General features: G+C 66.9%; 2 protein-coding genes across 2 annotated transcripts; both read right to left on the reverse strand.

Annotated features, from left to right (window-relative positions):
• Window positions 1–102: 102 nt before the first annotated feature.
• On the reverse strand, window positions 103–10,321 carry LAMB2 (laminin subunit beta 2). The gene is made up of 33 exons (XM_055803705.1): window positions 10,247–10,321; window positions 9,965–10,129; window positions 9,739–9,874; window positions 9,484–9,557; window positions 9,169–9,357; window positions 9,028–9,091; window positions 7,989–8,191; window positions 7,781–7,901; window positions 7,296–7,484; window positions 7,031–7,210; window positions 6,842–6,954; window positions 6,635–6,714; window positions 6,422–6,557; window positions 6,126–6,281; window positions 5,889–6,016; window positions 5,689–5,806; window positions 5,379–5,571; window positions 5,166–5,309; window positions 4,809–5,040; window positions 4,575–4,738; window positions 4,271–4,495; window positions 3,490–3,704; window positions 3,302–3,398; window positions 2,858–3,230; window positions 2,602–2,786; window positions 2,284–2,525; window positions 2,013–2,216; window positions 1,776–1,920; window positions 1,207–1,414; window positions 982–1,123; window positions 692–868; window positions 458–617; window positions 103–380 (listed from the first exon to the last, which is right to left on the reverse strand). Exons 1-33 carry the CDS (start codon window positions 10,319–10,321, stop codon window positions 244–246), a joined length of 5,370 nt encoding a protein of 1,789 aa, XP_055659680.1. The 3' UTR covers window positions 103–243.
• A 252-nt stretch (window positions 10,322–10,573) lies between these two features.
• Window positions 10,574–26,011, reverse strand: LOC101924542 (laminin subunit beta-2-like). The gene is given in 39 exon segments (XM_055803700.1): window positions 10,574–10,833; window positions 11,011–11,167; window positions 11,259–11,435; window positions 11,719–11,856; window positions 11,946–12,157; window positions 12,243–12,360; window positions 12,362–12,388; window positions 13,117–13,320; window positions 13,443–13,672; window positions 13,747–13,931; window positions 14,016–14,394; window positions 14,943–15,039; window positions 15,127–15,341; window positions 15,772–15,996; window positions 16,086–16,249; window positions 16,781–17,012; window positions 17,431–17,574; window positions 17,953–18,028; window positions 18,030–18,143; window positions 18,682–18,802; window positions 19,121–19,242; window positions 19,325–19,483; window positions 19,591–19,686; window positions 19,688–19,744; window positions 19,931–20,087; window positions 20,351–20,430; window positions 20,563–20,675; window positions 21,068–21,247; window positions 21,363–21,551; window positions 21,947–22,067; window positions 22,150–22,355; window positions 22,430–22,493; window positions 22,570–22,758; window positions 22,860–22,933; window positions 23,050–23,173; window positions 23,273–23,458; window positions 24,002–24,051; window positions 25,571–25,659; window positions 25,661–26,011. Coding segments are annotated over 39 exon segments (5,871 nt in total). The 5' UTR covers window positions 25,927–26,011; the 3' UTR covers window positions 10,574–10,699.
• Window positions 26,012–26,363: the final 352 nt, after the last annotated feature.

Below are 26,363 nucleotides of genomic sequence, written 5' to 3' on the forward strand. Positions count from 1 at the left end.
GGGCGGGCAGCAGGCAGCTCCCACCCCTGGGGCTCTGGGAGGCCACTGTGGGGCCACCCGGGTGGCCGTGGGGGCCCATGGCATGGGGGAGAGGTGCAGCAGTCTTGCTCTGTAACTTTATTCACGCAGGGGGGTGCCCCACAGCCCCCCTCCTGCCCACGGCTCCAGGGGCAGGTGGAGGCTGGGTGGGAGAGGCTGGGGGCTCGGGGTGGGGGTGGTCCGGACCCCTCGGGGCGGGGGGGGTCACTGGCAGGTGTTGTAGATCTGGACCTGCTGGTTGATGGTGGCCAGCACCTCCCTCATCCTGGCCTCCAGCCCGCCCAGCTGGGCCGCCTTGGCATCCAGCACCCGCTCATTCCGCTCATATGCCTCCTCCAGCGCTGCGGGGACAGGGAGAACATGGGTCAGCCTGGACACCTGCCACCCTGACCCCCTGGACCCCCTGCCCTGGCCTCACCTCGCAGCCTCTGCAGCTTGCCCTGGGCATCCTGCAGCAGCCCGGCAGCCTCATCCCGCAGCTGCTGTGCCCGGCTGCCTGCCTGCTGTGCACCCTGTGCCCGGTGCTGCACCAGCTCCTGTGCTGTCCGGTACCGGTCCCGCAACGGCCCCTCCAGCACCTGCTGGGCAGCGGGGCCAGTCAGTGGGACCCCTGGGAGACCCCCATGGCCCCCCAGAACCCCTGCTCACCCACCTGCTTAGCCTCTCCGGCTCGGTCCCGCGCGGTGCCAGCCACCTCCTGGGCACGTGTGGCTGCTAGACTGTTGTTGGCACGTTTCACCTTCAGGGCATCCGTCTGCCCATCCAGGATCCCGATCTGTCCCATGGCACCTGCCAGCCGCTGCTCCGCGCTCGCCGTCTGCACCTGCATCTGGGGAGAAGCAGTATGGGGGGGGGGGGCAGCCACAGTCAGGGTGCCCCCATGGTGGGGACAGGGCCCTGCCCACCCCCATGGGGCTGAGGGCATGGGGACCGAGCCCTTACCATGCCAAGAGCTCTCTCACTGTGCTGGATGTCACCAGCAGCATGGTGCAGTGCCTGCTCGGCCATACCCTGGGCTTGCCGTGCCTCCTCCAACGCCTGCCGCACTGCCTCAGCTGTGCCCCGCACACCCTCTGCCCGTGACCTGCGGCCAGGGAGGCATTGCCTCAGCACCAGCTGGAGCCAGGGGTCCCCGGGGGGGCTGTGCTACCACATCCCCAGGCTCACCTGGCCCGCTGGGCATCCTGCAGCAGCTGCCCAGCCTGGTGCACGTCACCAGCTGTCTGCTCCAGGATGGTGTCCACGCTGGCCAGGCTGCGCACCCGTGTCTTGATCTCCTCGGCCAGGCGGTGGATTTGGGACGGCGCCGCGGGGAGTGACAGCTCCAGCACCCGGCTGGCTACCACCTCGATGCTCTCGGGGTCAGCCCCCTCCTCTGCGGGTGGGAGCTGTCAGTGTGTCCCCTGCAGCACCCTGGGGCAGAGGGGACAGGCGGACCGAGGGGCAGCAGAGGGCAGAACCACGGGGAGGGAGTGTGGGGCAGGGCAAGGGGGAAAGGGGGTGACTGGGAGGCACAGGATGTTTGGGGCAGGGCAGGGACCATGCAACACAGCATGGGGCAGGAGCTGTGTGATGTGGTGCAGTGCCATGCCATGCCGGGGTGGTACAGCCCACATGCAGTGCGGGGACCATGCAGTGTGGTGCGGTGCGGTGCAGTGTCAGTGCAGTGTGGTGCAGGTGCAGAGCCACACAGGGCTGGGCAGGGGCGGCCAGCTCCCCAGCACGCCAGCACTCACGGCTCAGGAAGGCCTTGATGTGGCTGATGAGCTCCCGCAGCTCCTTGTTGGAGCTCTCCACAAGGGCCCTGGTTTCGTTCGCCTTGTCCAGAGCCGCTTGTGCCCGCAGCCGGGCCTCATCTGCCTTCCCCTTGGCCTCAGCTACCTGAGCAGGGACAGAGACCCTCAGCACCAACCCCAAGGGCTGGGGGGCACGGCTGTGCCACCTGCTCCCACCAGCGCCCGTGTGCCACGCACCTTGTGGGAGAGCTGGGCCATGTCACCGGCAGCCCGCCGCAGCTCCTCCTGGGCATGGCGTGCCCGGTCCAGAGCACTGTCAGCTGTGGATGCGGCCCCGCCGCAGCTCAGACCCCCACAGCGCCGTCCCCCATCCTCGTCCCGACACCCGGCTCCCCCGCAGGGGCTCTCGGCACAGGGTACGTCGCCTGTCGCACCACAGACCTGCAAGGCAGCACAGGCTCGGGCAGGCTCTGGGCACTGTCCCCCTGGTTCCCTCCGCATGTCCCACCTTCTCATTGAGTGTGTGCAGGCTCAGTGCCTGTGCCCTCGCTGCCAAGTCCATCAGCGCCCGCCGACTGGCTGCATTTTGGCGATTGAAGTCATCCCGGTGGCTGGCCAGGAGCTGCTCGGCACGGCGCCGGGTGGCTGCTGAGATGCTAACAGGGCTGGGCACAGCACGGCTGGAGGCGTCTGCCCAGCGCTCGGCCTCCCGCGACTCCCAGTGGGACTGGCGGATGCTGTCATAGGCGCCTGGGGGTGGCAGGGGCCCTGTCAAATCCCCGGCCATGGCCCCACCACCCTGGCCCGACTCGGTGGCATGGCTCACCGAGGAAATTGGAGGTTTTGAGGGCATGCAGCCGCTGCTCCAGGTCCTGCAGGCTGTGGTTGAGGGCACGAGCACCCCGATCCACCGCGCTCAGCATGTGACTGGCATTGAAGTTGGCATCCTGGGTGGCTGTCAGCTCCCCCTCCAGCCGCGTCAACCTCTCCGTCGCCTCTTCGATCTGCCGCCTGCAAGGGAAGGGGGTGACAACCCACCCCCGGGGACACCCCGGGAGCCATGCCCTGCATCGGGTGCTCACCGCAGCCCCTCCGTGGCATGTGTCAGGTGGGCGGCGGCAGCAGCGGTGGCATTGCGGGTGGCCACCACATCACGTACAGTGGCCAGACTCTCCTCCAGCCGTTGGAAGGTGCCCCCGAAGGCACTGGCAGCCCCAGTGTGCTGCAGGAGGCTGGCCCGCTGTGCCAGTGCCCGGGTGCGGGCAGCCAGGTCCTGCACCACCCGGTCCCAGTCCCCAAAGCAAGGGTGACAGGGCTGGCAGGCAGGAAAGGCACCGGCAAAGCCCCGGGCACACTGGTCACAGCGGACTCCAGAGATGCCAGGTCGGCATTCACAGTGGCCACTGCCACGGTGGCACTGGGCAGTGATGATGCCATGGGGATCGCAGTCACAGGCTGTGGGAAAAGCAGTGTCAAAGCACCGTGGGGCCTGCCATGGTCCCCCCCACCAGCAGTGTGGCTCTCACCTCGGCACTGGTGCTGTGGGTCACCCCAGTGGTGCTCCTGGCAGTTGGCGCAGGTCCGGCCCCCAAAGCCCGGCCGGCACGAGCACTGCCCTGTGAACTGAAAGCCACAGCACGGGCGAGGCCGGCGCTGCTGCAGCATGCCCCCAGCCCCATCCCATCCACCATCCCCTGTCCCTGTTCCATCTCACCTGGTTGCAGGCAGGTGTCAGGGCGTGCTGGAGGTGACAGGCGCAGGGCTGGCAGCCCTGCCCACTGCCCAGGTTCCAGAAGTTGGGGCTGCAGCGATCACAGCTCTGGCCCTCCACATGGGGCAGGCAATAGCACTGCCCACTGCGCCTATCACACTGGCACTGCTGGGGCCCACAGGTGCTGGCATCAGTGCCCAACGCGTTGCAGGAGCAACCTGGAACCAGATGGGCACTGAGCGGGGACAGGGATGGGGACAGGGACAGGGAGATTGAGAGGGGATGGGGACAGAATGAGGAAAGGGACAGGATGGGGATGAGACTAGAATGGAGAGGGGATGGGGGTGCAGATGGTACGGAGACACAGGCAGGGATAGGATGGCAGTGGTTAAGGGTGGAGGCAGGAGGGAGACAGATTGGACAGGGGTGGGGATCATTTGGACGTGGGAAGGGAAGAGCTGATGGCGATAGGATGGAGATGGGACAGGGTCAGGATACAGATGGGATAAGGATGGGATGGGGACAGAGTCAGAGTGGCAGTGGGGACTGCGATGGCGGATGGCAATGGGGACAGTAATGGGCATGAGATGAGCATGTAGATGGGATGGGACAAGCTGGGCATGGAGACAAGGATGGGGCTGCAGTACCAGGACTGGGCAGAGGAGACAGCCCAGAGGACCCCACAGCACTGTGCACGAGCAAGGGCAGCCATGGGCAGCTTGGTCCCCAGGGCCATGCTGGGCTCTGGAGCCTAGTCTGTCTTGGCATGGCCATGGGTACTCACGCCTGCAGCTGTGCCGTGTAGCATCCCCATAGTAGCCAGGCTGGCACTCGGCGCAGTGGGGCCCCGCTGTATTGTAGAGGCAGCGCAGGCAGCGTCCTGTGTGCCGGTCGCATGCTTCCGGGTCCGTCATGTCGATGTTATCGTGGCACTGGCAGGGCAGGCAGCGCCCACCAGGCTGCAGTGGGTCCCCGTAGTACCCAGGGGCACACTCGTCACAGCGGGGACCTGCAGGCACAGAGTGCTGGGCAGTGCCCGGGGATGGGGAACCCCTGAGGGCACTGACCGTGCTGAGGTGGGCACCCACCTGTGTAGCCAGGGCTGCAGTGGCAGACAACCTGCCGGGAGCGGCTGTCCTGGTAGCAGGAGGTGGCGAACTGGCGGGGGCTGCCAGGCCCCTCAGGGCAGGGGCAGGGCCGGCAGTGCTGCCCAGAGCCCAGCGCTGGGTTCCCAAAGTGCCCAGCTGCGCACCTGCGGGAGGCAGTCAGCTGGGGCCAGGGCGGCTGGCAGCACCCTGCCTTCTCCGGGCACACACATTTACCTCTGGCACCTCTCGCCGTCTGTGTGGTCGCGGCAGCGCAGGCAGCTGCCTGTCCAGGGGTCGCAGTCCTCGGCGTGCCCGTTGCACTGGCAGGGCCGGCAGGTGGGGAAGCCCCAGTGGCCGGGCTGGCAGCGGTCGCAGCGTGGGCCATGGGCACCTTCACGGCAGGAGCACTGCCCCGTGGTGCTGTCGCAGACAGTGCTCACTGACCCCTCGCTGCTGCACTGGCATGCTGGAAGGCATGGCACCCACACTGTCTGCCCCCAGGCCGCAGAGAGCATCCCTCCCTGGTGTCCCCAGCCCTGGGGTGCCTGGGCTCCTCTCCGGGCTGGGCCGGCACAGCCTCACAGCACTCACCTCGGCACCCACCGGGCCCGAAGCCAAAGGTTCCTGGGAAGCAGCGGTGGCAGCGCCGTCCCATGACATTGGGTTTGCATTGGCACTGCCCGCCCTGTGGCTGGCACTCGGCGCTGAGTGAGCCCTGGGGGTCGCAGAGGCAGGCTGCGGGCAGAGAGCAGGGTGAGCACCAGCTGCCATGGGGTGCAGGACAGGATGTGGGGCCATACTCACGCAGTGCCCCATCATGCAGGATGGCTGAGAGGCTGTGCAGGAGGCTGGAGCAGGGCTCGGCCACAGGCGAGGGCCCTGCGGTGTAGAAGGGCTGGGCGCAGCGGTACCGCTTGAAGGTCTCCTGGCGCTCCATGGAGCTGGGGTCACCCGCGATGAACATCTCCAGTGAGGAGTAACGGGGCATGAGCACCAGCTGGGGGAAAAAAAGCCAGTGGGATGTCATGCCCGTCTCTCCCTGTGTCCCCTGTGGCTGCATCCTGCTCCACCAAAGGGTTGCAATCCCCCATGGCGCTGCCCCACCACCTCTCACCGAATCAATGAGCACACTGGTGGTGGGATCCTGCTGAGCATTGGCACAGCCCAGCTCCAGGCGGAGGGTGTAGGAGACACCCCGCTCCAGGCAGACAGGCTGGGGAAGTACCACATACCTGGGCAGGAGCAAAGCAGAGCATGGGCAGGTGGGTACCTCCCATGAGCCCCAGCACAGCCCAGTCCTGGCAAGGCACTCACCTGGCACCAGAGGGGAGGCTGGTGGAGAGCTGGTCATCAGCTGGGATGGTGTTTCCACAAGGGCTGCTAGCGGAGACAGGGCGGGGGCGCAGCACCCTCAGCCTCACCTCCTGCCAGGGCTCTGGGTGCTACCAGCAGAGAACAGGCTGTACCAAAAATGCTCTGTCCTGCACTCCCCGCTACCATCCCCCAGTCTGGCGATACATCCCACCGCCAGCTTCACCATCTAATGCTCACCTGGGGCTCATACCGGATGATCACATCATACTCAGTGGAGAAAGGCACGTTGTTCACATGAAACTCCACCCAGCCGCCTTCCAGCATGCGGGCAAAGCCTGTCCCCGTCCATGAAGCTGGATGGTCCGTGGGGGGCTCACGCTCCACCACCGAGCCCTGGTGTGAGATGGGACCACAAAAATTGCCTTAGCCGGCAGCAGGGCAGAGTGGTGCGTGCTGGGTTAGGGACCATGCAAAGAGTCGCCCACTGCCCTGCTCTGCTTGATGTCCCCCCCAGGGACACCTTTGTCCCTTACCTGATGCAGCTGAGCATCCTCAGACTCGTAAGTGTAATGGTCCAGGTTGATGTGGTAGAAACCAGGCTCCACCTGGTTGCACTGTCGTCCCACCACATGGCTGCGGCACCGGCACTGTCCCGTCTCCACGGCGCACCTGGTACCCCAGCAACACCATCAGCCCCGATGCCAGCAGGGATGCCCCTTGGCCCCTGCATCCCCATGAAGACTCACAGGTTGTCGCGGGCACCTCCCACATCACAGTTGCAGGGTCGGCAGCCTGCGATGTCATGGCTCAGCCCCCAGTGCTCAGGCTGCAGAGGGCAAGGGTGTCAGGGAGCACCTGGCTGTGGTGCCGTTGTCCCAAACACTGTGCTTGGCCCCTGAGCACCATGCATGGCCCTGAGCACTGTGCACAGCCCCCAGCACAGCCCCACTCACCAGGCACTGGTTGCAGTTGCGCCCGGTCACCAGCCGCTTGCAGAAGCACTCGCCACTGACAGGGTCACACTGGCTGCCTTCGGCCACTGTACCACGGGGGTCACACTGGCACCCTGCATGGAGAGCCAGTGGCGTCTGGCAGGGTCAAGCCACATACCCAACCCTGGCGGGTGCCGCCCCAGTACCTACGCTGGCAGCCCTGCGGGTTGGCAGCACTGAGGCCGAAGAAGCCGGGTTTGCAGCGGTCGCAGCGGGGACCAGCCACGTGCTCCTTGCAGCGGCACTGCCCCGCAATCAGCCCGCGGGCCGGGTCGTCAGCGCCGTCGCACAGCCCACCCTCTAGAGAGCCCTCAGGGTCGCAGTCACAGGCTGGGGGCACAGGCAGGATCAGCACCCTGACCCCACAGCCCACCCCACACAGCCTGTCCGGTGCCGCGCACCCCCTGGCACCGACCTCGGCACACTGCAGGGTCCCGCAGGTCCTTGCTGGGGTCCTTGTAGTAGAAAGGCTTGCAGAGGTGGCAGCGGCGGCCCATGGTGTTGTGCTGGCAGCCATCACACACGGCCCCACTGGTGTTCCCCGTGGCCAGGAAAACGGCCATGTCGAAGTGGCACCGCCGCGAGTGCTCGTTGCAGTCGCAGCCTGTGGGAACAGCACCACAGCACAGCATGCTGCACCCCAATCCCCTGCCCGCCAGGCAGCACCCCCAGTGCCAAACCTCCCCAGCCCCGACTCCCCCTACCCTGGTATGCAGCCCCCAATCCCAAACCTCTCCAAACTTCCAGCCTGCAACATCCCCAAAGCAGATCTGCAGGATGCCAGTCCCCACCCAACCTCACCCCAGCATGCAGTACCCCAAAACCCCTGGCATGGCGCAGCCTGCCAGCCCCGGCACCGGGGTCTCCGAGCCAGGAGCCAGTGCCGGCACAGCTACTTACGGCGGCAGGCGTTGGTGCTGGAGCCCTTGGCCGGGCGCCAGGGCAGGTCCTGGTAGAAGTCCTCGCATCGCTCGCAGTTCAGCCCCTGCGTGTGGTGCTTGCAGACGCAGCGCCCGTGCACCTGCCAGGATGCCATGGTGAGGGGCTGCAGAACCAGGCAACACAGCTACCTGACTCCAGAAGGGCACGCAGGGCCTGCTTGCCCTACCATGCCATCGGCGGGGGCGGGGGCCCCGCTGAGTGGGGCGCACTCAGATGCGTGCCCGTAGCAGAAGCAATTTCCACGCAGCACCAGCTCATAGAGTGCGTAGTAGTACTTCTCCCGGATCTCCCGCCGGGTGTCCAGCAGGTTGTCCCCCAGCGTGTGCAGCTTGGTGAGGTTCACTCGCAGGTTGGTGACGCGCAGGAGGTCTGGGGTGGAGAGAGACCGGCATTGGCACGGGGTGTCCGGGCTTGTCCATGCACGGCTCGGCTCTGCTGGGCATGACTGGGGTGGGCTGTGCGTGGCCACAGGGGGCTGTGGGTGGCATGGGGTGTCCATGCAGAGCTGCACACCATCGGGCTGGGCTGTGTGTGGCTTTCTATGGCACAGCTTGTTGGCACAGAGCTGTGTGTGGTTTGGCTCACATGCACCTGGTTGCACAGGGCCAGGCTGGGCTGTACATAGCTGCGGCGCTTCAGCTCCCGTGCATGTGGTTGTGCACGGTCAGGCTGTGCACTGGGCCAGAGCTCTCCAGGTCCCCCAGCAGATGAGGGCTGGGACCCCACCAGAGCAGAACAAGCGTCCTGGGCAAAAGCACCTTTCTGGGTGGTGGGGCACTCACTGCTGGGGGCTCTGCATAATGGGCACTGCCCGGGGGCCCCAGCAGGACTGGATGGCTCCCCGGGGACTGCAGCTTCCCAGCAGCCCAGCCCTGCAGATTCCTCCCCTCCTGCTCCCGGCCTAAATTTAGCCCTGGGTGATTAACCCACTGTGTCCTGCGTCTGGCCTGGCTCCTCTGCCCATCACCAGTGACCCCAGCCTGCACCACAGCTACTGCTCAGCACTGGGCTTGGCTCCAGCACAGCCATTCCCCTCCTCTCAACCTGAAGCTGCTCACATAGGGCAGGGTGCAGGGGGGCCCCAAGCCCCCCCAGGCTGGTTCTGGCCCTGACCCTGCTGTGGGGCTCAGAGCTGGGAGAGAGCAGCCAAAATAGCTGCGCTCAAAATAGAGCAGCCAGGCAGGAGCCCAGGACAGACAACTCACTCTGGATGGCAGGGCTGTAGGGGTCTCGGATGGGGATGGCGGGGTCCAGCACCCGGTAGATCACCTGTGGGGACAGTAGGGCAGTGAGGGGAGAGCAGCGGGGAGTCCCCCGACCCTCCTGGGGCACTGCCAGGGCCTCACCTCCCCCTCAGTGGAGGGCTCAATGTCAGAGTAGCGGGACTCGCAGACAACGTCGTCAATACGGCGTGGGGGTCCGCGGGGGACATGGGGGAAGGCAGCAGCACAGTCGTAGGCAAAGTAGCGATAGACCTTCCAGCTGCGTCCGAAGTCGGCCGAGCGCTCCACCAGCATGGCCGCAGGGCGGAAGGTCTGCGGGACACCCAGCTGGGACAGGGGCCAGCCCCACAGCCCCCGCAGGTCCATCCCATCCCATCCCATCCCGTCCCGTCCCGTCCTGTCCTGTCCTGTCCTGGGTACCCACATGCTGGGACCTACCTTGAAGGTCATGATGAGGTGGGTGAAGTGGAACTCAGCCTCCAGGTCCAGCTGGATGCTGACGTGCTCCACGCCTGGGGACAGCACATGTGACTTTGGGGAGCATCCACCTGTGGGTCCCTGGGGCTCGTCCCCCCAGCCCGGCCACGGGCCAGGGGCGCGGCTGCGGCCGCTGGCTGAGTCACACTTCCTCAGCGTGGGAGGAAGGGAAGAAGAGCCCCCCGGGACGCCCTGCCGCCCCCGCCTGCCGCTCACCATTCTCCGACTGCCACCAGGCTTTCTTGGGGCGGGGGGCGAAAGTGGTGACCACATTCTCGATGCGGTGGCTGTTTGTGTTGGCACGGGCGTCGTAGGGCCGCCTCGAGTCGCAGACGAAGCACTTCTTCTCCTCCTGCGAGCAGGAGGCTCAGTGGTGCGTGTCCCCATCCCCATCCTGTCCCACTCAGCCCCACCCGGTGCCCTCGGTCCCCGTCCTGCTCACCTGGAGGTGGCTGACGATGCAGTAGGGCTGGGGCCGGCGCAGCCCGCAGGTGGAGGTGGCGCTCAGGCGGGGGGCTCGCCCCACCAGCAGGTCCCCGGTGGCCGGGTAACAGCTGCCGCGGGCGCAGCCCTGGGGGGGGGTCGGGGGCCGGGGCTCCCCCAAGCCCTGCGGGGCAGCGGACGGCTGAGGGCGCGGGGTGGGGGCACACCCGGGACTCCCCCCGCCGCCGCCCGGGGCCCCTTCCGCGGCCACCCGGAAACAGGGCGGCGGGGCCGGGCCGGCCCCGGGCCCCGCTGCGGGGGGCGCACACTCACCGGCCAGCAGCGGCAGCAGCAGGAGGGCGCCGGGGCTCCGCATGGCGGGGGCGCGCAAAGGGGGCGCAAAGGGAGCGCTCGGCAGGTGCCCGGCGGTCCCGTCCCGTCCAGTCCCGCCCCGCCCCGCCGGGTCCCGTCCCCGTCCCGGTCCCTCCCGCCCCCCTCCGCGCTGGGCGGCGGGCGCAGCGCTCGGGGCTGTGCGGAAAGCGCGGGGCGGATCCCGGCCGGAGCGGGGAGCGCGGCCGGCGGGCACCGGACACGGGCGGCGGGCAGGCAGGCACCGGACACTGGCAGCCGCGGTTCAGGGCTTTATTGGAAGGCGCGGCCGCGCTACAGGCGCCCGCGGAAGAGATGGGACCCCCGGGCTGCGGCGGCCGGGCGGCTGTGGGGCAGGACCGGTCCCCGGCCCCGTCGCCTGTCCCTAGCAGGTGGCGTAAGCGTTGGCTCTCTCCCGGATCTCCTCCAGCAGCCCCCAGACGCGCTGCTCCAACGCCTGCAGTCGCGTCGCCTTCGCCGCCATCATTCGCTCGTTGGCCCCGAAGTGCAGCTCCAGCTCTGCGGGACAGGGGGCACGCTCAGGGCACAGACCCCTGCCATGTCACCTCCCCGCGTCACCCTTGGGGCACCAGGCGGGACATGCCCAGGGGGACAAGAGGAGGCACACACGGGGAGATGGGCACTGAGCGGGGTCAGGATGGTGGGGAATGCCCCCACCACATGCTGCCTCCTCACCTTCCAGCTTCCTCTTGCTGCTGCTGGCCTTGTCCAGGAGGTCCTGGGCCTCCGCCGTCAGCTGCGTCACACGCCGCAGGGCCCCACCAGATACCCCGGCCAGTCCGCTCACCCGGCCTTTCAGCACCACGTAACGCTGCGTCACCTGCACCAGGTCCTGGCAGCACATGGCAACGGCGAGGCTGAGCCCCCCTGGCACCCCATACCCCCTTGCTGCCGCATTGCAGCCGGGCAGGGCAGGAGCTCACCTGGCTCAGTGTCCCTGAGGTGGCTGTGGCACGCTGTGCCCCGTCCTTGGCTTGCTGTGCCTTACGGTGGGCATTCCGGCTCTGCTCCTGCAGCGCAGCAATGCGCTGCGCCAGCTCCCGCAGCCGCCGTTGTGCCCGTGACTCCTTCCCCTCCAGCACCTGTAGCCTGCGCTCCGTCTGGGCAAGCACAGGCACTGGCTGCCGGCAGGCACCGCAACTGCTGTGCCCATGGTGCCAGTCCCGCCTTGGCAAACCCATGGCACCCACCCCACCCCATCCACATCCCCCTGGCACCAGCCTCACTACCCTTGGTGTGCCCATGGCATCAGCCTTGCTCTCCATGGCACCAACCCCGTCATCCCCAGCATGCCCAAAGCACAATTCCCACTCCCCAGCCATGCTGGTGGCCTTGCCCTCACTCCCCCAGCCCTGGCGTGCCAGTAGCCACAGTGCCCCTCACCTCCTTGACTCTGCTCTCAGCTGCCCGGATGGTGTCCCTGGTGCTCTGCAGCGCGCTCCCTGCTGCTGTCACCTGTGCCCGTGCCATCTCCAACGCCCGCTGTGTCCCTGCCAGCTCATCCCTCACACCCTCCGCTCGCTCCCTGTGGCAGCACAGGCAGCTCCAGCCCCTGCCAGTGCTGGGGGACAGACCCCCAACCCCTGTCACCCCGACATATCCCCCACCACTTGCCTGGCATCCCGTCCCTGCACCAGCAGCCCCTGTGCCACGGCTAGCCCCTGTGCCGTGCTGTTGAGCACCATGTCCACCCCCTCCAGCTGGCCAATGCTCTCACGCATCTCCCGCAGCAGCTCCTGGATCCGGCTGGGGCTGCTGGGCAGGGAGATATTCAGCACCTGCCGAGCCACCAGCTCAATGCTGCCTGGGTCCGCTCCCTCCTCTGCAGGGACACAGGAGCAGGGTGGGCTCAGGGTGGGCACGCTGAGCCCCACTGTGCCCAGGTGCCCATCCTGTGTCAGCGCTACCTGCCAGGAAGGCCTTGATTCGGCGGATGAAGTCCCGCAGCTGGGCTGTCGCCTTCTCCGCACGGCTGCGGGCGGCCTGCGACCGCCCCAGCGCCTCCTCTGCCCGGCTCCGCGCCCCCCCGCGCCAGCTCCTGCACCTCCTGCGTCTGGGGAACATGGGGCTGAGCAGGGGGACAGGGTGTCCCCGGGGAGGGGGCACAGGAGGGTGGGCAAGGGATATGCATGGGGACAAGATGGGGACATGCAAGGGGGTGTAATCATAGAATCATAGGACGGTCTGGGTTGGAAGGGACCTTGAAGATCACCTGGTTCCAACCTCCCTGCCGTGGGCAGGGACACCTTCCACCAGACCAGGCTGCTCAAAGCCCCATCCAGCCCGGCCTTGAACACTGCCAGGGACGGGGCACCCACAGCTGCTCTGTGTGACCTGTTCCCGTGTCTCACCACCCTCACAGTAGATTTTCTTCCTAATACCTGATCTAAATCTACCCTCTTTCAGTTTAAAGACCATTTCCCCTTGTCCTACTCTTGCTACATGCCCTTGTAAAAAGTAACAGGGTGTGCAAAGGGGCACAGGGGCACGCCAGGGGACACACACCAGCGTGCAGCAGGGTACAAGGAGGCATGGGACGGGTGTGCAAGGGGACTCAAAAGGGGTGTGCAGCAGTGGCACGAGGAGGCACACAAATGGCACAAGAGACATCTGCGAAAGGGCACAAGAGGGACATACAGAGGGGACACACTTGGGAGCAAGGAAAGGGCACAAGTGGGATATTCAAGGGGACATGCAAAGGGGCGTGAAAAGGGCAAAAGTGGGCCATGCAAAGGGGACACAAGGAGACCCCAAAAAGTGCTATGGAGCCACCACCACTACCTTCTGTGCCACAACACCCAGCTGTCCCAATGCCACCTCCAGCTGCTGTGAGGTGTTATGGGCGCTGCTCAGGGCTCGAGCTGAGACGGGCAGTGCCCCCATACACCCTGTGCCACCGCAATGCCGTGTCCCCGCACTGTCCTGGCACAGGGCTCCTCCACAAGGCGCTTGCTCGCAGCTCCGGTCCCCAGGCACCCCACAAATCTGCAGTGATGCCAATGGTATAGATGGAAGCTCATGACTGCATGGGGGGAGAGCCCCATGCTGCTCCATCTTGGGGATCTTGCCCCATGTGCCTATTTGCCTCCCACCAGTCCTGCTCTCACCTTCCCATTGATTCTGGCAATGCTGAGTCCCATCACTCGTTTCTGCACCTCCCGCAAGGATTTTCGTGCTGCAGCTGTGCCACGGCGGAAAGCATCGCCCCGCTGCCGCAGCAGCTGCTCAGCCGCTCGCCGTGTCACCTGTGCCCCATTCAGCTTGCCAGCTGTGCTGTTGGCCACCGCCTCTGCCCGCCTTGAGCCCTCCACCGATGCCAGGATGCTGCGGTAAGACTCTGCAGGTGCCAGCGTCAGGGTTTGGCCAGGATGGTTGCCATCAAACCCCCCAGACCTCGCCAGATGCTCTTACCACCAAATCCAGCTGCCGCTACGGTGCCAAGGAGGATTTGGAGGTGGGAAGTGGTTCGGTTGAGACCCCTCAGCTCATGGCTCAGCCCAGCTAGCTTGTCATGGTGCTGCACATCTGCCTGTGCCAGCTGATCTAGATGTTGTTCCAGCTCTTGGAGCTGCTTCCAGAAGTCATCCAGCTCCATCCTTTGTGGGAGAAGAGGGTTCTCAAGCCTTTTTGGGTGACAAAAGAGAGGTACACCCCTGCCCCAGCCCACCGTGTACACTTGCCTGGTGCCATCCAGCTGCCTGGGCAGCCCGTCAAGGAGGGGGCCACCAGGGTTGCCCCCCTCACCCAGCAGCTGCTCCACACGCCCCAGGGCCTCCTCCAGTGCCCGCAGGCGGCGGGGGCTGAGCAGGGGTGCAGACCCCCCCTCCCGCAGCGCCCGTGCCTGCGCCCCAACACGCCGCAGCCCATCCTGCAGGCTGCCCAGAGCTGGGTCCCAGCGCCCAAAGCAGGGGTGACAGGGCGAGCACTGGGGGAAGGCCTCCTGGTAGCCCCGCTGGCAGCGGTCACAGCGCAGCCCCCCAAAGCCTGGCCGGCACTGGCACTGCCCGCTGGCCTGCTCGCACTGCGGGCTCTCAGCTCCCAGCGGATCACAGTCACACGCTGCAGAGACAGGTGGTAGCATGTCCCAGCCTCCCGAGGGACCCCCATGTCCCCAGACTGCTACCGTGTGTCCCCAGCATCCCACCATATCCCCCTGTGTTTCCAGAGTCTCACCATGTCCCCAAGGTCTCCTATGTCCCCACAGTCCCACCATGTACTCAGTGTCCCCAGAGACTCACCATGTCCCCAGGGTCTACCATGTCCCCAGCATCCCACTGTGTCTCCAAGGTCCCCCATATCCCTCGGGTGCCACCATGTCTCCCATTACATGTCATATAGCATCTCACTACACTTCCAGGGTCCCCCATGTCTGAAGGGTCCCGCTGTGTCCCAGGATCTCCTGAGCCCCTCTGTCCCACTCTACTGTCTCCCCAGTATCCCACTGTCTCCCCAGAGCCCCCATGTTCAGTCTCCCACTAATGTCCCCAGGGTCCCACCAAGTCCCCAGGGTCTCCCATGTTCCTACAGTCCCACCAAGCATGCAGTGTCCCCTCCCACCCTATGACCCCAGAGCCCCTGCCTTCCAGGTCCCTGGGATGTGTCCCCACCTCGGCACTCCTGCTCAGGGTCTCCCCAGTGATGCTCCTGGCACTGGGAGCAGACTCGGCCCCCAAAGCCGGGCCGGCACTGGCACTGTCCCGTCACCTGCAGTAAGAGTGGTGTGCTCAGCCGGGCAGCTCACCAGGCACCAGGAGGGCACTGGAGCCATGCCAGGGTGCTGGGAGGGCTCACCACATCGCAGGCGGAGTGCAGGGCATGCATGGGGTGGCAGCCACAGGGCTCGCAGCCCTCTGGCCCTCCCAGGCTCCAGAAGTGGGGTGCGCAGCGGTCACAGCTCTTGCCCACCACGTTGGGCCGGCAGGCGCAGGCACCCGTGCTGCGGTCGCAGGCGCAGGTGCCGGTGGTGCAGTGTGAGGCCAGGGTTCCCCGTGGGTCGCAGCTACAGCCTGCGGATGGGTGGGTGGCCACGTGGGGCTCAGCCTGTACCCCCTGCCCAGGCAACAGCCCCCTGGGACCTGGCCCCAGCACCCCAAATCCCCTGGTGGCCCCAAACCAACACACAGCCCCAACCCCCCAATCCAAGCACTCCCCCCCCTCCAACCCCAATGCCTGTCCCCTGCCCAGCGCTGACTCTAGGCACAGCCCCAAACCCCCTCCAAATCCCCCCAACCTCACCTGGCCCTGGCATCACCCAGCCCCAAACCCCCAGACACCCCCAAAACGCACCCAACCCAACCCCCCTTCAAGCCCAACCTGCCCCCACCCCAACGCCACCCCAAGCCTCACCCCCACCCCGAGCCCTTGCATCGCCACAGCCCCCCCACGCCCAAATCCTCACACAGCCCCAACCCTGGCACAGCACCCTGCCCTGCTTACGCCGGCAGCTGCGCTGCAGGGCATTGCCATAGTAGCCGGGCTGGCAGTGGGTGCAGCGGGGCCCAGCGGTGTGGTACAGGCAGCGCAGGCATTGCCCCGTGCGGGGGTCGCAGGCCCCTGGGTCGCTGGCGTCAATGTTATTGTTGCACTGGCAGGGCCGGCACACTCCCTCCTCTGTCTCTGGTGCCCCAAAGTAGCCAGGGGAGCAGCGATCGCAGCGGGGCCCTGTGGGGAGGTGGGGGCTGTAGGCGCTGGGGTCCTGCAACCCAGGTGCTGGGGGGTCCTCACAGCACAGCGCCCACTCTGCCCCTCACCAGCGTATCCAGGTGCACAGAGGCAGACAATGTGGTGGGCTTCCTCATCGGCATGGCAGGCACTGCCGTGGTAGTGCCGCGTGCCAGGGTAGCCAGGGCAGGGGCAGGGCCGGCACTGCTGCCCTGAGCCCAGCACTGGGTCCCCATAGTAACCATCCAGGCACCTGCAAAGACAAGGGGTGAGTGCCCCAGGGGTCCATCCCACCCATCATACCCCATCCCACCATCCCATCTCATCCATGCCATGCCGTGATATCCCATCTCATTTCACCCATCTCATCATATCCCATCCCATTATCCCATCCAGTGTCACCCCATCATATCCCATCCCACCATCCCATCCCATCTCATCATATCACATCCCACCACCCCATCTCATCCATGCCATGCCATATATCCCATCTCATCCATCTCATCAGATCCCATCCCATTATCCCATCCAATGTCATCCCATCATATACCATCCCACCATCCTAACTCATCCCATCCCACCATCCCATCATATCCCATCCTATCGTTTCCATCCCATCCCATCTCATCTCATCCATCACATCCATTATATCCCGCACCATCATATCCCACACCATCATATCCCATCCTATCCTATCCTATCCCATCCAGCTGTATCCATCCCTTCCCATCCCACGCCATGCCATGCCACGCTGTCCCATCCCCTCACCTCCGAGCAGGCTCACCTCTCGCAGTGCCGGCCAGCAGTGTGGTCGCGGCAGCGCAGGCAGCTGCCTGTCTGGGGGTCACACTCCTCAGCATGCCCGTTGCACTGGCAGGGCCGGCAGGCGGGGAAGCCCCAGTGGCCAGGTTGGCACTGGTCACACTGCCGGCCCACGGCGCCGGGCTGGCACCGGCACTGCCCGCTCACCGCATCACACAGCTGTGACACCGAACCCTCCGGGGAGCAGGCACAGGCTGTGGGACAGCATGGCTCAGGGCAGGGACGTGGGTGCAGGGAGACAGGGATGGACAGACAGAAAGATAAAGGCCAGCACCCAGGGCGTGCCCAACCCACGGGCTTTGGCTCAGGAAGGCTCACAGGGACACGCAGGTGGGCAGACAGAAGGGCACATGGACAGATGGGTAAATGCAAGGCAGGGCAGTGCCCACACCAGGCAGGAACATGGGGATCAGGCGCATGGATGGATGGGAATACAGGTGGACAGAGCAGGAACCGAGACCCAACCCACAGGCTGCAGGACAGCAGAGCTGAGATGGACACATGCATGGGCAGACGAACAGACAGACAGGCAGCGAACAGGGCTCCGGTGGCTGGATGGACAGACAGACAGGAGGGACAGGGGCGCCCGGCAGGCACAGACCCCATACTCACGGCTGCAGCCCAGGGGCCCGAAGCCATAGCTGCCTGGGGCACAGCGGTTGCAGCGGCGACCGAGGACGTGGGGCTTGCACTCGCACTGCCCTCCCTGCACCTGGCACTCACTGCTGCGGGAGCCCTGCGGGTCGCACTGGCAGGCTGTGGGCAGCAGGGCAAGCGTGGGGCCAGGGCTGCCCTGCCCACACACTGCCCGCACCCCGGCACCACTCCCCTGCCCGAGCCCACCATGGGCATGGCCTCATCCTGACCCACTGCACCGGGTACCCCTGCGCACTCCTGAAACGGGCGCTGCAACCATCACAGCTTCATCTCGACCCACTGTCCCGGGTACCCCTCTCCACCCTGCCACGGGCATGGCCCCATCCTGACCCACTGTCCCGGGTACCCCTGCCCACCCTGCCATAGGCACAGCCCCATCCTGACCCACTGCCCCAGGCAGGACTGCACCCTCGCCCGCTGCCCCAGTCACGTCCCCTGAGCCCAGCAGGGTGCCCTGCCCACGGTGGCCCCACTCACGCAGCGCCCCGCCATGCAGCAGGGCCGAGACACTGCAGACCAGGCGCGCGCAGGCCTGGGCCAGGGGGGGTGGGGGGGGCCATGCGAAATGCCTCCAGGCACCGGTACCGCTCCAGCTCCTCCCGGCGCGCCGCCGCCGCCTCCGCCCCATGGAAGCCCGGCAACTCCAACACCCGCGGCAGGAGCACCAACTGTGCCAGGCAGTGGGAAGGGGAGAGGAGGTGGGGCTGGGGGGGCACAGCCACCCCTTGCCGTGGGGCCTGGCCCCTGCTCCCAGGCCAGACCCGAGTGTCCCAGGGCAGCCCCGACCCTGCTAGGGGCTCAACTGCCCCAGCCTCGTCAACAGCCCCAGCATCACTGACATCCCCGATCTCATCAGCATTCCCAGCCCCATGGATACTCCCACCCAAAGTGCCATCCCCACAGGCTTCCTTATCCCTGTCTCCACCAACATCCCTAAGGCCAACCCCAACTCCATCAAATCCCCAACCCCATCGATATCCCCTTCCCCATCAACGTCCTCATCCCTTTTCTCACTCACGCCACATCCCCATCCTAACCCCATCCTCATCCCATCCTGTTCCTATTCCCATCGCCATCGCCATCCCCACCCCAAGTGCAGCCCCAGACAGGGGTCACTGCCCACCACAGCTCATGGTCCCCGTCCCTGCCCATCACCTCAGTCCTGCCAAGCCCCAGGCGCAGGGCGCAGCGGGACCCCCCCCTCACCGAGTCGATGAGGATGAAGGCGCTGGGGTGACGCTGTGTGACACCAGCTCGTTGAAGCCGCATGGTCACCTCGTAGGGGGTGCTGGGCTCAAAGCAGAAGGGCTGGGAGAGCAGCACGTACCTGGGCAGAGGCAGGAATCACAGTATGGGCACAGCAGGGCCATGGGGACAGCCAGGGAACAGCAGCAGCGGCACTCGGCAACCTTCGTTGTCCCTGTCCCCATCCCTCACCTGTGTGGTAGGACTGTCCCTGTTTCCACTCCATCCCCATTCCTCAGTTCTGGGAGAGTGGCAGGTCTGCCCTTGTCCCTGTCCTGTCCCAATCATTGTCCCCTTCTTCACCCCATCCCCATCCTCATGCCCATCTCATTCCCATCCTCATGCCACCCTTATTCCACCCCACCCCACCCCATCCCATCCCACCCCACCCCATCCCCACCTCTGGCTGTGGGGCAGGCTCTCGCGGTACATCTGCTCAGAGGGCAGCAGGTTCCCACAGCGAGGGCTGGTGGGCAGCACCCGGGAGCTGACGCTGACCATGGCCTCCCAGTCCTCAGCTGACTGTGGCGACAGGCGAGGTGGCATCAGGGACATGCCACTCTGTACACGCTGTGGCCATAGCCAAGGCCGCGGCAGCGCTCACCTCGGGCTCGTAGCGCAGCAGCAGCTCGTAGTCCATGGGGTAGGGCACGTTGTCCACACGGAAAGTCAGGCCAGCCCCGTCCCGCACCCGGGCAAACCCCGGGCCCGTCCATGTCACCATGCGCCTGGTGCCATCCCGCACCACCTCCTCCACATCCGGCTGGGCAGGGCACCGGCACAGCTTGGCCCCGGCTCCCCCGGCACTGCCCCCAGCCGCCCCCAGCCCGCGGTGCCCCACCATGCCCCATGGCACCCACCCCGGCTCACCTTGGGGGGCTGCTGGCGGCTGCGGCGCGAAGGGGTGCGGGGCTGGGGGATGCGGGGGGGGCTGCGCTGGTGCCGCAGGCGTCCCTTCCGCCCCCCCCGGCTCCCCAGTGTCATACTCCAGGCAGTCCTGGGGCACCTCCGCCCGGACGGCACCCTGTGGGGCTGGGGTCAGGGGACGGGTGGCCATGCACGGGGACAGCCATGCTTGGGACAGCCATGCACAGGGCATGGTGACAGCCAAATGTAGGATGAGGTGACAGCTATGCATGGAACATGGTGCGTGATGACAGCCATGTAGAAGCCCAGGCTGGGGGCACAGGGAGTCCCCCAGGAGACTCACCGGGAGCTGGGGGTGGTTGTGGCTGTGGCCAGTGGCCCGCTCAGCCTCGTAGGTGTAGTAATCCAGGGGGGCGCAGAAGAAGCCAGGCTGTACCTGGTCGCACTGCCGCCCCATGAGGTGGGGACGGCAGGGACAAGCCCCATCCTCCATGGAGCACCTAGGGGTGACCATCCTGTCCCTCTATCTGTCCTTGTCTGGCTGTGTCCTCACCCATCCCTCTTTCCAACCCTGTTCCCATCTCTCCGCCTCTGGGGATGGAGATCCCTCCCTCCATCCCAGCACACTCTATCCTTCCCCAGCCCTGTACCCATCCCTCCACCGATGTCCCCATCCCTCCCTCCACCCATGCTTGACCCCCAGCCCTGTCCCCACTCCCCCCCACCATCTCTGTGCCCCACCGGGCACTGTTCTGGGCCCCACCGGTTGCTGTAGGCTCCCCCGAAGTCACAGGCGCAGGGCCGGCAGCCCCCCACGTCATAGCTCAGGCCCCAGAACTCAGGCTGCAGTGAGAGCAAGGGGATGTGGGGCAGGTGTGGGGCCAGCCCAGCCCTGGGGATTGCCATGGGGCTGCGGAGAGTCAGGGCCACAGAGCATGGTGTGGGGCAGGCTGTGGGGCAGACTGGGGCACTCACCACGCACTGGCTGCAGGAGCGCCCAGCCACGAAGCGTTTGCAGTAGCAGTCCCCGCTGATGGGGTCGCAGGGGGAGCTGCCCGCCACCGTGCCCCGAGGGTCACACCTGCATGCTGCCCCCCATGCGCACGCACCCCCACATGTGAGGGGCTGCCACATGGGACTGCAGCCCACGGGTATCATGGCCCTCCCTCCCCATCCTGTTTCCTTCCATCCCTCAACCCTCCACCCCCCATCTCTCTGTCCCCATTCCTCCAACCCCACCCCTCCATTCCACATCCCTCCATCCCACGACCCTCCATCTCCACCCCCCATCCCATATCCCTCTATCTCCATCCCTCCATCATCCCTCCATCCCCATTCCTCCACACCACAACCCTCCATCCTCATCCCTCCATCCCATATCCCTCTGTCTCCATCCCTCCACCTCCACCCCTCCATCACCCCTCCACCCCCATCCCTCCACCCCACATCCTCCTGTGCCCATCCCTGGGTCTCAGCTCACGCTGGCAGCCCTGTGGGTCGCCGTGGCTGAGGCCATAGGCACCATGCCGGCAGCGGTCACAGCGGGGACCGGCCACATTCTCCTTGCAGCGGCACTGCCCCGCAATCATGCCCAGCGCCACATCTGTGTGCCCATCACAGGCACCTCCGTCCAGCGAGCCCGCTGGGTCGCAGTCGCATGCTGCCAAGAGAGAGACCACAGGGAGCTGCAGCTGCCAGCACTGGGAGCTGTGGGGCCAGTGCGGGTGGCACTGGAAGCCATGGGGCCAGGGTGAGCCATGGGGCTCAGCACTCACGGGCACAGGCGGTGGGGGAGCGGATGTCGGAGCGGGGGTGCCGGTAGTAGAAAGGCTTGCAGAGGTGGCAGCGGCGGCCCATGGTGTTGTGCTGGCAGCCATCGCACACGGCCCCAGTGGTGTTCCCGGTGGCCAGGAAGACAGCCATGTCGAAGTGGCACTGCTGTGAGTGCTCGTTGCAGTCACACCCTGAAGGGACAGCACCGTGGCACAGCATGCTGCACCCCAAACCCCTGCCTGGCAGCACCCCCACCCCAAACCCAGGGATGCAGCTCCTCGATCCCCACCCCTCAAGCCCCAGCCTGCAGACACCGCAGCCCCACATCCCAGCAGGATGCACCCCAACCCCTGCAAACCTCAGCCTGTAGCACCCTGATCCTCCCCAACCCCAAAGCATGGCACGTGGAACCCTCAAGCCCCAGCCCCAAGCCATGGCCCCCAGGATGCTGAACCCTCCACTCACAACATGCAGGACCCCAAAATCCCCAAGCACAACATGCAGGATCCCCATTCCCCCAACCCGGCCCACGGGACCCCAAGCCCCCAGGCACAGCATGGTGCCAGTGCCAGCGCAGGGCACTGACGGCGGCAGGCGTTGGTGCTGGAGCCCTTGGCCGGGCGCCAGGGCAGGTCCTGGTAGAAGTCCTGGCAGCGCTCACAGTTGAGCCCCTGCGTGTGGTGCTCGCAGACACAGCGCCCGTGGACCTGTGGGGGAGAGCACCCACTTCGGCATGGCTGCCAGGTCCCACAGGGCACTGTGCCGGACTGGTGGCTGAGTGCACCTCACCATGCCAGGGACAGAGGACGCTGGGGCACCAGGTGCCGGGGCACAGTGAGCAGCGTGGCCGTGACAGAAGCAGCTCCCGCGCAGCACCAGCTCATCCACAGCATAGTAGTACTTGTGCAGCACTTCCCGCCGCGTGTCCAACAGGTTGTCCCCCAGCGTGTGCAGCTTGGTGAGGTTCACTCGCAGGTTGGTGACACGCAGCAGGTCTGGGGGAGCAGCACGGTCAGCACCCACCCTGCTGCCTGCCAGCCCCGCAGCCCCAGCACCCCTGGCTACGCACCCTGGATGTCTGGGCTGTAGGGATCTGCCACGGGGATGGAGGGGTCCAGCACCTTGAAGATGACCTGGGAGGAGGAAGGGTTGGTGATCCGAGACCCCCCAGCCCCCCGGCTCCTCTCTGCACCTCCCGGCCCCACGCACCTCCCCATGGCTGGAGGGCTCGATCTCGGAGTAGCGCTGGTCACACAGCACCTCGTCCACCAGCCCTGAGGGCTGGTCAGGGACGCTGGGGAAGATCTTGGAGCAGTTGTAGGCGAAGTAGCGATAGACCTTCCAGCTGCGTCCGAAGTCGGCCGAGCGCTCCACCAGCATGGCCGCAGGGCGGAAGGTCTGCAGGACACCCAGCTGGGACGGGGGCCAGCCCCACAGCCCCCGCAGGTCCATCCCATCCCATCCCACCCCATCCCAGGCACCCATGGGGCAGGACCCACCTTAAACTTCATGATGAGGTGGGTGAAGTGGAACTCTCCCTCCAGGTCCAGGCGGATGCTGACGTGCTCCACTCCTGAGAGGGACAGAGAGGTGATGGTGGAGGCCAGGGAAGACCCCCACCCCAGTCCCATGGCCGTGCAGCACCAAGGCACACACATGGGGGCAGCCCCGCTGCTGCCATGACCTCACCATTCTCCGACTGCCACCAGGTCCGCTGATCGTTGGGGCCAGTCAGGTAGATGACATTCTCGATGCGGTGGCTCTCAGGCAGGGATGGGTCCCGCGAGTCACAGGTGAAGCATTTCTCCGAGTCCTGTGCCAGGGGGTGACACCGTCAGGGACGGGCAGCTGGAGGCTGCAGCAGTGCCCAGCTGTGCCAGGCCTGTGCCAGAGCTGTGCCAGGTGGGCTCACCTGGAGGTGGCTGACGATGCAGTACTCCTGGGGCCCATCCAGCCCACAGGTGGAGGTGGCACTCAGGCAGGGGGCTCGCCCCACCAGGAGGTTCCCAGTGGCCGGGTAACAGCTGCCGCGGGCACAGCCGTGACTCAAGTCGGGCTCCTGCCAGGCCCCTGCTGCTGGCACCCCCCGCTGCAGAGACTGTGAGGACATGGGCTGGGGGCTGTGCCAGGGCCCCCAGGCACGCCATGCACCCCACACGCACCGCCCAGATGCCTGCCCATCACCCACCCCACCCCCAGCTGTCCCATCCCGCCCCATCCCCGTGTCCCGACCCACTGATGCAGCACGAAGCTCCGTGATCCGGAAAGGTGCTGGCAGCAGCGCCAGGGCCTCGTGACCGGGGGGCAGGGAGCGGGGCCGGGCGGGCGGCAGGGGTGAGCGGGGGGCTGGGCTGCCTGTGCTCCTGGGGGACCAGGCAGCCCCGGGGCACCGAGCGGTGCCGGGGGTAGTCAGGAGCCAGGTCAGGCGCTCACTAATCCCGCCAGAGCTCAGCGCAGCTCGGATTCCCCACTGGGATTTGTGGTCATCAGGCCCTCACTGCCTCCAGCCAGGGAGCATCGCCATTGCTACCACCTCCACTGCCCCGGCGGGGGTGCCAGGGCCACCACAGCCCCCTGGTATCGCGGGTGTGCAGGGTGCACCACCGTGCGTGCATGGAGCCCTGCCGAGGTCAGTGCTTACCCAGCAGGAGAGCGAGTACCAGGAGGTCCATGGGCAGCCGAGGGCTCTGCCTGGGGGGGACATGGAGACGGCACTGCAGCAGGGCACAGGGTACGGCATGGCACAGGGTACAGCATGGCACAGGGCAGCCGGGGCCTGGCCTCTCCCGGCTCTGGCATGGCCATGCACCCCAGGGTGCACCCACCCACTTCCAGCATGGCAGTGCACCTGGGGACAGCACCGGGAAGCAGGGTCGGGTGGGACAGTTTAGTCCCAACATCCGCTGGGGTGGCACCCAGCGCCCACCCCACGGCCGTGCTCAGCCCTGCGCAGCCCCGAGGGGCACGGCTGTGCCCCGCACCCCCGGAACCCACACGAGCTGTGCTGCGCCCCATCCTGCCCTGCTTGGGGTGGATCCATCCCTTGGAGTGTCACTGGTGTCCCCGGGGGGTCCCAAGGGCTGGGCCAGGGCCAGCCTGGGAGGGGAGCCAGGAGTGCGGGAGCCGGCTGGGCAAGGGCGTCCCTGCCGCTGGCCGGGGTCCCGCTATTAACTTTAGGCTGGAGCTGCCTTTTGTGCTCGCTCCCTCCCGGTACCGCCCGCTCCCAGGCGCTGGATCAGAGCCTGGCCCCGGCGCTGCCCCAACACATCTTCCCTGTCCCCGCCCGGGAGCCGGCCCGGGGCAGGGGGTCGGGGCGGCGGGGGGCTGCAGCGCTGCCCCGGCCCCGCTCGAAGCCGCACCAGGGCGGCGGGAGAGGCGGTGCGGGGCCACGTGCTGGCGCGGGGGTCCCCGAGCCCGCGCCCCCCCGGTACCTGGCGTCCTGCGGCGTCCGGCGGGGCCAAGGCCAGGGGCGAGGGCGGCGGGAGACCTGCTGCCCCCCCGGGCCGGGAGCACGGCACTGAGCCGGGGCGGGGGAGGCGATGGGATGGCGGCGGCGAGGGCCCCCCCCCTTCCCCGTGCACGATTCTTATTCAAATGGGCTGCCCGCTGAAAGGGACGGCGGTCTCCAGGCTACGGGAATGTCACTGCCGATTCCTTCTGCCTGGAGGCCCCCGCCGCCCGCCCGGCCAGGCGTCGGCAGCCCGGGCACGCCCCGGCCCCGGCGGCACGGCGGGCCCCGCCGAACAAAGGGGCGCCGGGCGGGCCGGGAGCAGCGGCGCCGCGTTCCCCGGGCTCCCGGCACGGCGCGGCAGGAACGCGCCTGCGGCCGCTTGCACGGTGGGCTGGGTGCCCCCTGCTCCGGCAAACCAGGGGGCCAAGGCACCGGGTTTCGCCCCACCTGGGGATGCCCCACGCGGAGGCCAGGATGCGGGAGCTCACCCAGGTACAGGCACGATGCTGCTGGCCGGCCACGTCCCTCCCGAGCGACCCAGCCCTACCACGGCTCCCCGGGCAAAGTCCGACATGTGCCAGCCCCGGGAAGCACGCTGCAGGCGGGGGGACCCAGCCCGCCTCTCCCCGCGCACCCCGCAGCACCGTCCTTGGGTGCCGCCTCCGCCCCGCTGCCAGCACCCAGCCAGTGCCCCTGGGGCTGGGGCTGCGCCAGGGCTGTGCCGTGCCCGGGGCTCCCCGCCAGCATGCCAGCTCCTACCTGTGCTCAAGGGGCCCAGGGTGCCGGGCAGGTGGCTGGTGGCCCAGGTGGGCTGCAGAGTGGGCCAGCTCGGCCCGCTGGGCTCGGGCAGGGCTCAGCTGCTGTTCCTGGAGGAGGGCAGCCAGCGCCTGTCTCCTCCTCCAGCAGCCGTGCCAGGCGAGGGGAGGGACCTGCCCGCACCCGGAGTTAGCCAAGGTGAGCGGAGGCCAGGTACAAGCCGGCAGTGGCCCACACATGGCACGGTGCTGCCCCATGCCCAGGCTGGCCGGGGGCCAGCACAGCATCCCCACGGGATGTGCCCAGTCATGCAAGACAGGTTGCGTGGCCAGGACTCGCCCCGTGCCACACCAGCCCATCTGTGCCTGCTCGGGGCATGTCTCCAGCAGCAGTACCGGGAGCTCTGGCGTGGCATGGCAGCCAGCGGCACTACCTCCGCACCCATGCCAGATGGATCCCGCTTCCCCCCCGCCCCATGCTGGCACCATGGTGCCCTGAGCCAGAGCCCACTCACCTCATGCCAGTCAGTGCTGCCTGAGACCCTTGGGACTGGCTGGGCCAGGGGCTGAGCCGACAGCCCTGGAGCCCTGCAAGGAGCGTGGCCACGCACCAGGGCCAGGCTCGACAGAGACCTTGCTGTCACGCAGGGATGGTGCCTTTTATTAGCCAAGGCCGAAGGAAGGAAAAGGAGCTGCGTGCTCCCAACACCAAGGCTGCACTCCGGCCAGCCGCCAGTGAGCAAGGTCACGGGCAGACAAAGCAGTGGCTCCCCCGGCTGCTGGCCACGAAGGTGCCA

This window comes from Falco peregrinus, chromosome 5, assembly GCF_023634155.1.
Source record: "Falco peregrinus isolate bFalPer1 chromosome 5, bFalPer1.pri, whole genome shotgun sequence".
Taxonomy (NCBI): domain Eukaryota; kingdom Metazoa; phylum Chordata; class Aves; order Falconiformes; family Falconidae; genus Falco; species Falco peregrinus.

Excerpts from the sequence above, each read along its gene's own strand:
- LAMB2 (XM_055803705.1), bottom strand. The coding sequence starts at position 10,321 with ATGCGGAGCCCCGGCGCCCTCCTGCTGCTGCCGCTGCTGGCCGGTGAG. Across the intron at positions 10,130-10,246 it reads CCCCCGCAGCGGGGCCCGGG|GGCTTGGGGGAGCCCCGGCC; the intron begins GCCGGCCCGGCC and ends GCTGCCCCGCAG. Across the intron at positions 5,572-5,688 it reads CCAGTGTGCTCATTGATTCG|CTGGTGCTCATGCCCCGTTA; the intron begins GTGAGAGGTGGT and ends TTTTTCCCCCAG.